General features: G+C 28.9%; 2 protein-coding genes across 2 annotated transcripts; both read left to right on the top strand.

Moving 5' to 3' along the window:
• The first annotated feature begins 8 nt into the window (after positions 1 to 8).
• LOC103866920 (napin-like) lies at positions 9 to 758 on the top strand. The gene has a single exon (XM_009144923.3). It carries the CDS (start codon positions 66 to 68, stop codon positions 606 to 608), a length of 543 nt encoding a protein of 180 aa, XP_009143171.2. The 5' UTR covers positions 9 to 65; the 3' UTR covers positions 609 to 758.
• A 4721-nt stretch (positions 759 to 5479) lies between these two features.
• On the top strand, positions 5480 to 6250 carry LOC103866910 (napin-like). The gene has a single exon (XM_009144911.3). It carries the CDS (start codon positions 5541 to 5543, stop codon positions 6078 to 6080), a length of 540 nt encoding a protein of 179 aa, XP_009143159.1. The 5' UTR covers positions 5480 to 5540; the 3' UTR covers positions 6081 to 6250.
• The last annotated feature ends 7661 nt before the right edge of the window (positions 6251 to 13911 follow it).

The following is a 13911-nucleotide window of genomic DNA, read 5'->3' on the forward strand; positions in this document are numbered from 1 at the left end:
CGCTTAGTTCACTCTTTACTCAAACTAAATCTCATCATAACAAACAAGGTTAATAACATACACAAATGGCGAACAAGCTCTTCCTCGTCTCAGCAACTCTCGCCTTCTTCTTCCTGCTCACCAATGCCTCCATCTACAGGACGGTCGTGGAAGTCGATGAAGATGATGCTACAAACCCAGCGGGCCCATTTAGGATTCCAAAATGTAGGAAGGAGTTTCAGCAAGCACAACACCTGAAAGCTTGCCAACAATGGCTCCACAAGCAGGCAATGCAGTCCGGTAGTGGCCCAAGCTGGACCCTCGACGGTGAGTTTGATTTTGAAGATGACATGGAGAACCCCCAGGGCCCACAACAGAGGCCGCCACTACTCCAGCAGTGCTGCAACGAGCTCCACCAGGAAGAGCCACTTTGCGTTTGCCCAACCTTGAAAGGAGCATCCAAAGCCGTTAAACAGCAGGTTCGACAACAGGGACAAATGCAGGGACAGCAGATGCAGCATGTAATTAGCCGAATCTACCAGACCGCTACTCACTTACCTAAAGTTTGCAACATCCCGCAAGTTAGCGTTTGTCCCTTCCAGAAGACCATGCCTGGACCCTCCTACTAGATTCAAAAACGAAACCCTCGAGTGTATGAATGTGGTTGTCGATATATGTCAACACCACAACTCATCGCGTACTATGTAAGGTCTTATCTAGGATGTTTGAGGCTAATGTAATTAGCACTACTCCAAAATAAAAGAGGTTTTAATGTTTTATTCGATGTGCATGCTCTCTTGATCAACTTAAACTCGTACATCGGCTGTTTATCGGAATGCAAAACACCGTTCATACTGATCTCTGGCTCTCCTCCACCAATCAGTAATCACGTATAGGTTTTAAGTTGCTTATATTTTTCCTCCATAAGAAACGTATCATGGATAAACGGCGTTTCTTCATTTTAAGACTACAAATTAATTCGCAACTAATTTTTTTTTTTTTGTAAAAGAATTCGCAACTAATTTTTCAACTATTAGACGAGCTTTAGACCAAAAAAAAAAAAACTATTAGACGAGCATTGCATGAACTATTTCTGTCTTTCGCTAGAGCTATAGCAGACGAATCCATTTGACTCCTACGCTTGAAGCTGCCTTTTGTTCTTTCTATGTAGTTTAAGATGGAACGTTCTTTAAGATGCAAACTAGATTTTGACCCGCGCTTTCAAAGCGCGGGATTGTTTCTGTTTAAAATAAAATAAAAAATAAAAAATAAAAAATAAAAATATTTATAAATATTTTGTTAAGTTTTGGTTGGATCGATCAAAATATTTGTATTCGAAGAACCGAATCAAACCCGTAAAGTTATACCAAACCCAAACCACATTGGGAAAATACTTAAATGGTCCAAAGCATTAATATTGGAATAGATAGCACCATACCCGACTTGAGTCAAAATATTTTGAGTAATCTGAAATTATACGAATCACAATCTATACTATCTAAAAACCTAAATATATGAAAAATACTAATTTAACTGAAATAAATTGAAATAACAAAACTTTCTAGATTTTAATTAGACTTAAACGTTCATTTGTATTAACTCTAGATTTTAATATTTTTTGAACCAATAAAATTTAATATTCTTTGTCCAACCATTTTACCCAAATTTGATTACACATTTTAGATAATCAACAAACACGTACATGTTTATTGTAAAAAAAATTGACTGGATTATGGAAATGTTTATAAGAGGATTTAGAGATTAAATAAATTTAATTGGTCGTCTGATAATCTTTTAAATAAAGAGATTAAATATATCATATATATACTACATACCTAAAAGTCCTACAATTAATGACCTAGATTTTCTGAATCTATATTTGTTAATTTCACGCATTTGTTTTCATTAAACTGATTTGTTAATATATTACATATACTTATAAATAAATGCAATGGCAAATCTCGTAATATCTAATGAAAACTAAGGGTAGAATCTTAATAGGGATTCTGCTTTAATAGTATAGATGATTACACAACTAAAAGGAGTACAATGGGAGATATTTGACATTTCTCCAAAAGATTACCATTTGAAATAAAATAAAATGTATTTGCAAATAAATCACAAAACTCTGTTAGAAAAGAAACTGAATTTCTTAAGAAAGTTCTTAAATTTTGTAACTATATTTATAAGAAGAAATAGATTTTGACCCGCGCGTCCGTGCACGTGTATTTTTTAAAAAATATGATGTTATTTGTCTTTTATATCACTATTTAGGGTTGGACAAAAAACTCGATTTCGAAGACCGAATCGATTCCAATCCGGATAAGTAGTACCAAATCCGAACCGAAATCGATTAAATATCCGAATTATTCAAAATTTTGGTATCTTGAGAACATAAATCTAATCTGATCCGAACCGAAGTATTTTGGGTATCCAAAATAGATTTACATACTTATATATTAATTATTTTTAAATTTAATATATATAAAAACATTCAGAATATATATGATACTTTTAAATTCGTTTAAATACTTGAAATATATACAAATAATCAAACGTAAATGTCTAAAATAGTTAAAATATACTCAAAACTCCAAAAATACTTAAATAATTATTAATTTCCTATCTAAATATTTAAACCAAACCAATTTATATTTTAAGTTAGGTACTCTGACATATGTTATTCAAATTTATATATAATATATTCGATTGTTTATAGATTTTTTTAAAATTAAAGAATATAATAAATTTTAAGTTTTTTTATAATAATTTAAATTGATTATCCAAATCCGAACCGAATCCTCAAAGATCTGAACCAAATCCGAACCGAATCCTCAAAGATCTGAACCAAATACGAAATTCCAAACAAAAATGAACCCGAACGTCCACCCGTAATCACTATTATATATTCTATATATGTCATCATAAGTTACAAAATATGTGTTATCATATAATTAATCATACTTTATATGGTGTTGTCTTCCAATTAAAAGGAAGTGGTCTCCTATGGATTTGCCAAATCTAATATATAGTAAAATTATATGGTGTTGTTTCTTCAAAATCATTTGGATTTATGATCGGAGTATTGATTTAGAAAATGCTAGATACTGTATCTGTTCACTGCCAAAAAATCAGTTCATTAGTATATTTAATACAAATAGATAATACAAGTATATTTCACTATAGTCACGAAAGATTGAATTACTTCATTTAGAGCCATTACTTTTTATGTATTTGTATCTCTTAGGTATATAAGCATATTACTAAATTAAATAAGTAAATTTAAGAATTCCAAATGTTATGGAAACTCAAAGATGTGATGTTGATAACATTATTATCTTTAAACATTTGAGCAAGGAATATATGGCATCTTATTTAATTTGAGATTGATGTACCCGACAATTCACAAAATTGTATAATTTATATATTTTATTTATGGAAATTAGAGAGTAACGCATTAGCTTATACGACTATACCAGAATCCCGTAGACTATATTTGAGTGATTTTGCAACATGTCTTTTCTACCATCAATTTCACAAAACAAATATGATATGACTACTGAAATTGATGACATGTTTTATAGCTTAATATGACATAGACAATTACATTTAATGTTAATTTATATTTTTGATAAACTTTTTAAAATATGGTAATACTTCATATATTACATTTAATGTCAATTTATATTTTTTGGAAATTATTTTAGAATATAAGAATAACTCATAAATCGTCATTAAAATAAATGTATTCAAATATGGCATTATAAATTTTGAAATATAATTTAATTATATATTTTTAAATTATACAATTTTATTACTAAAATTTTCAAAAATGTATACAATTTTTTAAAAAAATTATAAAAATTTAATCGTAAAATCATTATTTTCTTATGTATCTACAAATTTTACAAATATTGTCTAATTTTAATTTTTGGTAATTATGCAACTTTTACAAATTTATTTAATTAAAATAAATAGATAGAAAATCTATCTAAGATTATAATTTCAAATATATACATGCATATTCTTAAATATAATTTTTATGTTTAATTAAATCAAATTTATATTAAAATATTGATAAAAAAAAGAAAATTTACAATATTAATAAAAATTTATTTTAAAATATAATTTATATTTATCTGTTAAAAAATATTTTAAATTTTTTTACTGCACATGGTGCAAGAAGATACCTAGTTATTTATTTATTTTTGCATCTATGATTGTGTAAGAAGATTATGAAAAAACCATAAATTGCCAAACATTAAGTATGCATGATATTCTAATTAATTATCCCATTGGTTCTCCCTTACTATATATAGACAAGGTATAAGTTTTTCCTAACAATCACTACTACAATCTATAAGAAATCTCCCTCTTGATGTAACTTAATATGACAATATGTAATTGCTTTGTTTAATTTGATCAATGAATTGAAGCCATTCAAATTGGTGTGGAAGATTAAACTTAAAATCATTGTTATTGTACTCTGTCTTACATAACTTTATAAATCCATCTTTTGTGACCATGATTTCAACCTCCGCATATTGAAGACATATAATTATGGTTTAATAAACACTAGGATAAGACCTGCGCCTCGTGTGCGTCTCGCGCATGGTAAATTTATAGGAAAATTATTTAAGAAATATCGTATGAAAAAATAAAATTTATATTCTCGATCGAATAAATATTTTTTGTCCTTAAACAATATTTTTAAAACTTGTTGTGAATTAAGTAATTTGTTTACTGATGAGCTGATCCCATTTTAAAAAATATTTAGGTAAAAAAATCACTTATTACAGTAGCAGAACTAATTTTGAGACAAAGACAATAATAAAAGTTTGAGAGATCCATAATTATTAAAGAGAACATTCTGTATCTACCCGCAAATATGCATATCTACGGTTACACGAACTAAACTAACCACAGTCGATTTATGTATGAAGGAACACAATGTGACATCATCACATTTGATTTACCAGTCTTCTTCCTATTTTTACATTGTTCTATACATGTTATATATTTTTGTATCATGTTAGTTTTATATGAATATAAAACTGTTTGTTGTGTTTTCAACATAAATTCACTGGTCTCAATCTAGTTACATATTATACGAGACACATTTAGTTTCCACCATGACATAGATCTTCATTACTATTTCTGAATTCTAATTAAGCTCCCAATATATATTTTCAACCGCCCCCGCACCACCTCCAAAGTATATATAGACTCATATCTCACTTACTGAAGGTTTTTTAAAATATTATGAAGTTAAGTTTTTTACATTCTATTTTAAAAATATCGTTCATAAGATGTCACGCCAGGACATGAGTTACACTTCACACATAGCATGCAGATGCGGATGACTGTTTTTGTTCGTCACTTGTCACTCCCTTCAAACACATAAGAGCTTCTCTCTCACAGCGCGCGCACACAAATGCATGCACTATTACACGTGATCGCCATGCAAATCTCCATTCTCACCTATAAATTATAACTTAACAGCTTCACTCTTTACTCAAACCAAAACTCATCATAACAAACAAAGTTAAAAACATACACAAATGGCGAACAAGCTCTTCCTCGTCTCGGCAACTCTCGCCTTTTTCTTCCTTCTCACCAATGCCTCCGTCTACAGGACGGTTGTGGAAGTCGATGAAGATGCCACAAACCCAGCGGGCCCATTTAGGATTCCAAAATGTAGGAAGGAGTTTCAGCAAGCACAACACCTGAAAGCTTGCCAACAATGGCTCCACAAGCAGGCAATGCAGTCCGGTAGTGGTCCTAGCTGGACCCTCGATGGTGAGTTTGATTTTGAAGATGACATGGAGAACCCCCAGGGCCCACAACAGAGGCCGCCACTACTCCAGCAGTGCTGCAACGAGCTCCACCAGGAAGAGCCACTTTGCGTTTGCCCAACCTTGAAAGGAGCATCCAAAGCCGTTAAACAGCAGGTTCGACAACAGGGACAAATGCAGGGACAGCAGATGCAGCATGTAATTAGCCGAATCTACCAGACCGCTACTCACTTACCTAAAGTTTGCAACATCCCGCAAGTTAGCGTTTGTCCCTTCCAGAAGACCATGCCTGGCCCCTCCTACTAGATTCAAAACGAAACCCTCTGAGTGTATATACCACGATGATGGGTGTGGTTGTTGATGTATGTTAACACTACGCAGCCATGGTATGTGTTCCATAAATAATGTACTTTAAAATCGCGGCTAATGTAATAAGAACTACTCGTAGACCGTAATAAAAGAGGTGTTTTTTAATTTTTGTTACTCTTGCTACTTCATAAAAAGTGATAATTAAGGATGCGCCAAAAAGAACAGAACAATTAATCTATTCACAAGTAGTCCAATGAACAGAATAGACTAAATGTTAATTAAAGCCTTCGAGGCCAATAATAAAAGATTATCCACTGGGATCAACCAATGACTCAAATTAATCTGGTATGATCAGATACTTCGAAACTCTTTTTGATCACCATGCATCTGTAAATTCCTGCAAATATTAATTACTGATGTTGCCTTTACTTATAAACAGTACTTTGATAGCAAAGGTAGTAAATTTCTGTACCATTGATCATCTATAACTTTTAATAAATGCTAAATACTCTAACCGCTGGGATACTATATATTGTTCAACTCTTCTTGGTGGATGATGGTTGGGACATTACCATTCTCTTTACATTGCAATACATGTTTCATGCAGTCCGCCGGAGCCCGAAATATTTTATACCAGATCAGAATTTTTTTTTTCTTATATCAGCGTTATAATTTTTTTTAACTATAAAAAAATGAGATTAAAACTAACATATCTTAAGTTTTAAAGATAAAAATGTATAAATATTTTAGTTGTATAATTAAATTTATCTTTAATGTTTAATAATTATTTTGTGGGGTCAGCTGACCCTCCCTCTTTGTTAGTTGCATCCTTTCACGGAGTGGTGGGTCTTAAGATTTCTTTTAAAAAAACGATTTCCGCGACTTTATTCGAAAAAATATTTATTAATTATTTAATTTTTTTGTAAAATTTATAAATAAAATTTTGTTTACAAAAACATAATTTTGTAGTATATTATTTATTTATATCTAAACTACAATAATAATAACAAAACTAAGTGTCTTGCCCGCATATGCAGGCTTAATCGTTTTACAACTATTTATTAGTTTATTTTTTTTAATTCAAAATCAGCATAATAACTTATTATTTATGTTTTCAAAAAATTAAATAAAACATAAATATATATAACAAAGTTAATTAAATATATATGTTTAATTAAAATTTATTAATTGTTTTATATATTTTTTAAAAATTTATAACTGAAAAATATGTTTTAAGATAACAACACAATATATAAGAATTATCTTATTGTTTTAAAAAGTTAATATTATTAATCAAAATTCGTTTCTGATTATATAATTAATATATATACATAAAATTCATTAAGGGTAATATAGATATTAACCACTCTAACTTTGTTTTATATTTTATTTTTAAAATTTATAATTGAAACATATGTTTTAAGATAACAACATAATATATAAGAATTATCTTATTGTTTTAACAAGTTAACTAGATCTTGACCCGCGCAACAGCGCGGGTATTTATTTCCATTACGTAAACATTTTTTTTGCAACATTCGTGATATATATTATAATATTAAAATATTTAACGTATTACTAATGTATTAAAATATTGAAATTTTTAGAATATAATAATAACTCGTATATCAAAATATGGTAATAATTCATACATCATTGTTAAAATAAATATATTCAGATATGATTTTCTAAATTTCTAAAGATGATTTATTCTATTTTTATAATTATACAATTTTTATTACTAATTTTTTTAAAACGTTCTATATTATTTTAAGCAAAATTTAATCGTAATATCATTAGTTTCTTTTATAATATCTAAGTTTTCTTTATAAATATTGTTTAGTTTTATTTTTGATAATTATACAATTGTATATCATTTTATTAGTTTTATAAAGGTTGATTTAATTCAAAAAAAAAGGTTGATTTAATATATTTAACCAAAATAAATAGATAAAATTTTAGCGAAGATTATTATTTTTAATATAGAACTATATATATTCTTAAATATATTTTAAAATAAGCAAAATTATTTTTAATTTTAATAATAATGCTTAATTAAATAAAATTTCTATTAAAACTTGGTAAAATAATAAAATCTACAATATTAATAAATTTTATTTTTAAATTTATTTTAATTTAAAAATATAAGAAACACCGAGTTAAAATATTACACAATAGACAAATATTGAGAATCATTTTGAAGAAATAACTAATCAGAGTTGTTCAATGCACCCCAAGTCAAAATAGAGAGGCTAGTTACTCAATAAGTAGGACTTAATTCAAGAAGCTTAATATTGTATTGTAGGTGTTGGGTTGGATGGGATATTATTTGGTGGTCGGATGAGAGGGTATATATGTTGGGTCTGAGCTATGAAATGACCAAGTACACAGCAAAACCAAACTCATAACTATAAACAAATCAAGGATTTATTCCACTTATCATAGGTTAGACCGTTAGAGTTCGAACTACAACGGCCGTATCAAGACTCAACAGCACGACGAAGTTTCCTCACCTCCTTATTCTTGAAAAGAAGTAAAAACATATAGAAAATAATGAAATATTTCACCATGTCTTCTTGATTTTCCAGTCAAACGAAATAGAAGCAAAGCAAACTCACTCGTATTTCTGTGAGGAAGACCGATCAATACTCTTTTGTCCTAGCAAAGATTATACTACAGAGAAAGTAAAAAAGCAATGCGACCTGGTCATTTCAAGAAGTTAAATCTACAAATTTTAGTAAAAAAATCTGCAAAAGTATGAAGCAGAAAAGTTTTAAAAGGGAAAGTACAGCCTTTTGTGCAGTTATCAATCTGATGTGTTGTTTCAGTGGTTCTGCGGAATCTAATGCACATAAGGAAAATGTCGCACAGCTCTCTTCGATATTATCTGTGGTTTCCCCAACCTGAGAAACTGAATTATTGTGGTCATGTGGGTCAGCACACTGAATCACTGAGAACCCTGGCTTTTTAGTATCTAAAGTTTTAAGATCGAATGAATTGTTTTTCGATCCTCATTACCAAGAAATAGAACACAAAAATACATTCTGGTACAATCCCAAAATGTATAAAACTGAGACTAACAATATTCACAAGAGAAAGTTCTTTAAAGATCTCTAGTGAAACTACAGTGGTCAAGAACATTGAGAAGAGATAGTGCAATGGATGAATAAAAGTACCGTAGTCCCGGCAAGTTTATCCAAAACGACATAAGAAGAGTCAGTCACAGCAATAATCCGCGACTTCCAGTCAATTTCATAATACCTGATACAATCCATCATGTGTGCAGTGAATATTATCACCAAAGCTTTCCAATTTTCAAACAGTTTTCTAACAGTGTACCTTGGGGAACGTTTTGGTTAAACGTGCACACGCAAGTAAGTTCCAGCTTCAACATACTGATTAGCATGAGAGATACAAAACGTTTTCTGAGCTTCGCTAACAATTTTTCTTTTGATAGAAGATCTCTTACGCAGTACTGAAGGACAGGTTATTTCTTTAAAGAGTTTAACTTGCTAAGGAGTCGCAGTGGGTGGAGGTTTAGGGCATACAAGAGCGTAAAGCACAGCTCCAAATCGACATATATTAGGTGATTTATCGGTTAAAATGTTTTCATAAACGGAGCCGGCTTTATAGGAAAAAGTTGTTATAATAGTCGATTATTATTATGTGATTAATTAATTATAGCAAAATGTTACTAAGAAATAAATGAAACATAACTTCTTTCTAGTGATAGTCCATTTTTAAAAAAATCACACATGAATCAAGGTTGTGACTTCTCTTTTAATATATAAGACATTATTAATCAAAATTCGTTTTTGATTATATAATTAATATATATACATAAAATTCATTAAGAGTAATATAGATATTAACAACTCTAACTTTCAACGTGAGAGTTTCGTTGCTAAAAATTACTTCGCAAATAATAGTATAGATCATTTAATATATTTTTATCAACTAAATTTTTTATCAATATTTTACAGTTAATATATCTATGTTATTATATCAAAAATATAAATACATATATACAATTTTTGTAGTAGGGCTCTTGTAAAGTGGGTGTTCCATTCAATTTTTTTTATAATACTGTCTACATGCCCGACTCTAGTGGTGTACACTATTTGGCGTAAACGTAATGGAGGAAAGCATAGAGAACAACATCAGCATGCCCTTCGAAAATTCAACATGATTATTTTACTAGGCCTAGTTAGTGTTGCATCCATTTTATAAATTCTTTTAAATCAAATAAATTTAACATTGATTGAAGTAAATGTAAAGAGAAGAACAAATAAAATGGTGAAAGCAGAGGAGGCAAACCAACAAAATACTGGTTGCTAGGTTAGTTTTGCCCATTTTTGTTAGATTTTAACATTTTTTTAGAAAATATTTCTTTTTAGAAAAAATAGTGGGTACAAGACTACAAGTGCACCTATATATTCTGATGGAGAGCGGAAGCTAGGAAACCTAGGGATCAAGGGTTTGATCACTAGATTGGTAACATGTTCTTGAAGGTAACTCGGACACAAGGATAATAGGACGCGAATACTCTTCGCAGCGCTTGTTAAAGCTTTTTAAAAACTCTAAAGATGTATTCAATATTAACCAATCGTGACCTTACAAGCTTGATTAGGACCCTTTAAATACTAGAAACGAAAAACATAAACCTATAGGAGGATTAGTTAACTCCTCTTTCTAAAAGGAAAACGAAAACACCTAAAAAGGAAAGTTAAAACCGACTTTAATATAAAAGGAAATTCCTATATGGAAGAGAGTCGTGAACCTTGGCAGTCTCGTGTTGATTGTGTGCGATCAGAGATTGAGCTGCATCACATTCGTCCCTGGTTACAGTTACACAAGAGGCACTAGTGCATTTATCCCTTATATATTAAAAAAAAAGCATTGCAATAAATGTATCCACACTAGACACGTGACAGTCTTACAATGATTTGATAATAAGTATGTTAACGCGTTCATATTATATTCATAAATGTATTCACACTATGTATTTTGCGATTTTTTTAATATAAAACTCACATACATAGTTTCAATAAAACTCTGGATTTTTTTGTTTGAATAAAAATAGATAACGAATCAAAAGCTAAACTATATATATATTATTTTTATTGTTTACGGATAAAATTGAGCAAAATATTCATAAATTTTGATTTGATTCGTTATATGTTTTGATTTGAACCAAAAAATCTGGATATCTGTAACACTACGAAACAAATCAAATACTAAAATACAATATCCAAAAAAGAAGCAAATCACAAATACCAATATTTTTAGGAACATATATCTAGTTCGATATGTTATATGCATATCTATATATACATATATGTAAAAAATTATATATATACGTTATATATATTATACTTTATATCAGTTTTACAATATTTTTTATGAATTAAATTTATTATATTTTTAAAAATTCTAAAACATTTCGGTTATCCGAGTCACTAAATATCTAGGTGGCTAAAGATCGAATCGACACGAATGCTTCCAAATACCCAGATATTTGATCTGTATCCACCCCTGTTTACGGATACAAATTTATTTTCTTTATATATAAAAAATGAATAATGTCAAAGCCTTTTTTATTTTAAATTAATTTTAATTTTATCTTTCATGTATTATTATTAGGGCTGGGCAAAAAACCCGGATCCGAAGAACTGAACCGAACCCGATCTGAAAAAGTAGTACCGAACCCGAACCAAAATTGATTAAATATCCGAACAGGTTCAATATTTTGGTATCTAAAGAATCGAAACCGAACCCGACCCGAACCGAAATATCTCGGGTACCCAAACATAACCGAAATAGATTTATATACCTAAATATATTACTTATTTTTAGATTTAATATATATATTAAACACATCTAAAATATATAAGATATTTTTAAGTTGTCTAAAAAACTTGAAAATATACATAAATAGTCAAAAGTAAATGTCTAAAATAGCTAAAATATATTCAAAGCACCAAAATACTTAAAATATCAATTGATTTTGTATCAAAATATTCAAATCAAACCAATTTATATGTAAATTTTAGATATTTTGACATATATTATACAAATTCTATGTAATATATTATTTTGTTTTATAGATTTTGAGAAATTTTAAGCATAAAATGAATATTAAAATTTTAAAAATAATTTAAATGGGTTATCCGAATCCGAACCGAACCCGCAAGGATCCGAACCGAAATTTAGAAATACCCGAATGGGGCTGAAATCTTTAAACCGAAAACCCGAAACGCGAATAGATCCAAACTGAGCCCGAATGGGTATCCGAACGCCCACCCATAATTATTATGAAAAAAAAATATCATTTAATATTAATTAACAATATATTTATATATTTGTCAACTATTTTTATATACTTTTTACATACACATATATGTGCACCTTGATGTGAATACCTTGTAACTAAGTATTCACCACAAATGAAGTATCTAATTTTTTTAAAAGTTGAAATATTATTTCTTAATGCTTCTTTCACTACCGACCAAATTGTAGTGAAATGATTTGTCTTAATAATTTTCTTTTCTTTTTCTTAAACTATTATCTGTTTAGAAACTATTGGTTCGACATGACGACTATCTAAAATTTATAACATGAAAATAAATAAATAATATTAATTTTGGTTTTTACCGGAAAAAAAACCAAAATTCAAATATTTTAACCGAATATACTAAAATGAATATTAATTTAAAATAATAGTTATATTTTAGAAGATTAAAAACGAAAAAAAACTTAATACCGAACTAATATCCAGATTAAACTGATTTAATGTCTTTTTATTAAAAATAACGAAACTAATAATCATATTCCTCGCAAGGCTCGCGCGGATTATTACCTAGTCCCCTAGTCATCTAAGAAAATAGATGGATATATAAAAAAAATTCTATTACTTTGAACTTTTTTTTGTATTGTTTAAAATTATGTTTTAAAAGAAATATTATTTATGTTTCTAATATCAAGATTATCTGTGTAAATATTTTTAATGAAATCACATTATATACAAATTTATATTTTTCATCTAAGAAAATATAGATATAAATAAAGTATTTTCTTATTTCAAAAGTATATTTTATGTTAATTAAAAATATTTTTTAAATGTAATATTACTATTTTGTGAACTTTTTTTTATGAAATCATATATATATATATATATATATTTCGTTTTTCAATTCGTTTTTTAACTTTATTAAAAATTCCTTTTTATTATGTGTATATGTTTTTGGAAATTTTTTAAAAGCAAGCTAAATAAAATAAATAAATAATAGTATTTAATATTTTAAATTCATTAAGGGTATCAGTATAATCAACCATCCTGATAATTAATGTGGAAGCGACACATAGGAAAGTGACTTCTCAAATAATATTATAGAGATTGAGCTACACCTTATATGTTGTACATAATCATAATATATACAATCAACATATTATTAGATATCTAATCCCGCGCAAAACGCGGGTTACTACTTAGTTAGATATTATACGAGACACATTTAGTTTCCACCATGACATAGATCTTCTTTACTATTTCTGAATTCTGATTAAGCTCCCAATATATATTTTCAACCGCCCCCGCACCACCTCCAAAGTATATATAGACTCTTACCCCACATACTGAAGGTTTTTTTAAATTTTTTGAAGTTAAGTTTGTACATTCTGTTTTAAGAATATTGTTCATAAGATGTCACGCCAGGACATGAGCTACACTTCACACATAGCATGCAGATGCGGATGACTGTTTTTGTTAGTGACTTGTCACTCACTTCGAACACATAAGAGCTTATCTCTCACAGCGCACACACACAAA

Source organism: Brassica rapa, chromosome A01 (assembly GCF_000309985.2).
Source record: "Brassica rapa cultivar Chiifu-401-42 chromosome A01, CAAS_Brap_v3.01, whole genome shotgun sequence".
In the NCBI taxonomy this organism is placed as follows: Eukaryota; Viridiplantae; Streptophyta; class Magnoliopsida; order Brassicales; family Brassicaceae; genus Brassica; species Brassica rapa.